The 301-nt window shown below is 70.0% G+C and overlaps 1 protein-coding gene across 1 annotated transcript in view; it reads left to right on the top strand.

Moving 5' to 3' along the window:
- Window positions 1-242: 242 nt before the first annotated feature.
- Window positions 243-301, top strand: part of GPR137C (G protein-coupled receptor 137C) — a 63,774-nt gene continuing 63,715 nt past the window's right edge. The window contains 1 exon segment of the mRNA XM_077768101.1: window positions 243-301. This exon segment is cut by the window's right edge and continues 1 nt beyond it. Coding sequence (XP_077624227.1) covers window positions 243-301 — 59 coding nt within the window.

The following is a 301-nucleotide window of genomic DNA, read 5'->3' on the forward strand; positions in this document are numbered from 1 at the left end:
CCTTCGAGCGACGGGTCCTGTGGCCCGTGGCCTTCCGAGTGCGGCGCACAGGGGGCGTGCCCGCCTGGGCCAATCGGCGCGAGCCCACGGTGCGGAGCGAGCGCCTCAAATGCTCGGGTTTCTCAGCTGATTGTCTCCAGCCGAGAGTTGTTTTTTGCAGNGAAACCCTTCTCCCCCTCGACGGCTGCTCCGAGTCCTGCCCCTTCCTTCCCGCGCTCTTTTGCCCTCTCCCCAGTCCCCTCATGAGGGTGCCCGTGCCGGGTCCGGCGGCCGGCCGCGAGCCCTCGACGCCCGGAGGCGG

Source organism: Crocuta crocuta, unplaced genomic scaffold (genome assembly GCF_008692635.1).
Source record: "Crocuta crocuta isolate KB4526 unplaced genomic scaffold, BGI_CrCroc_1.0 scaffold10, whole genome shotgun sequence".
Classification (NCBI taxonomy): Eukaryota; Metazoa; Chordata; class Mammalia; order Carnivora; family Hyaenidae; genus Crocuta; species Crocuta crocuta.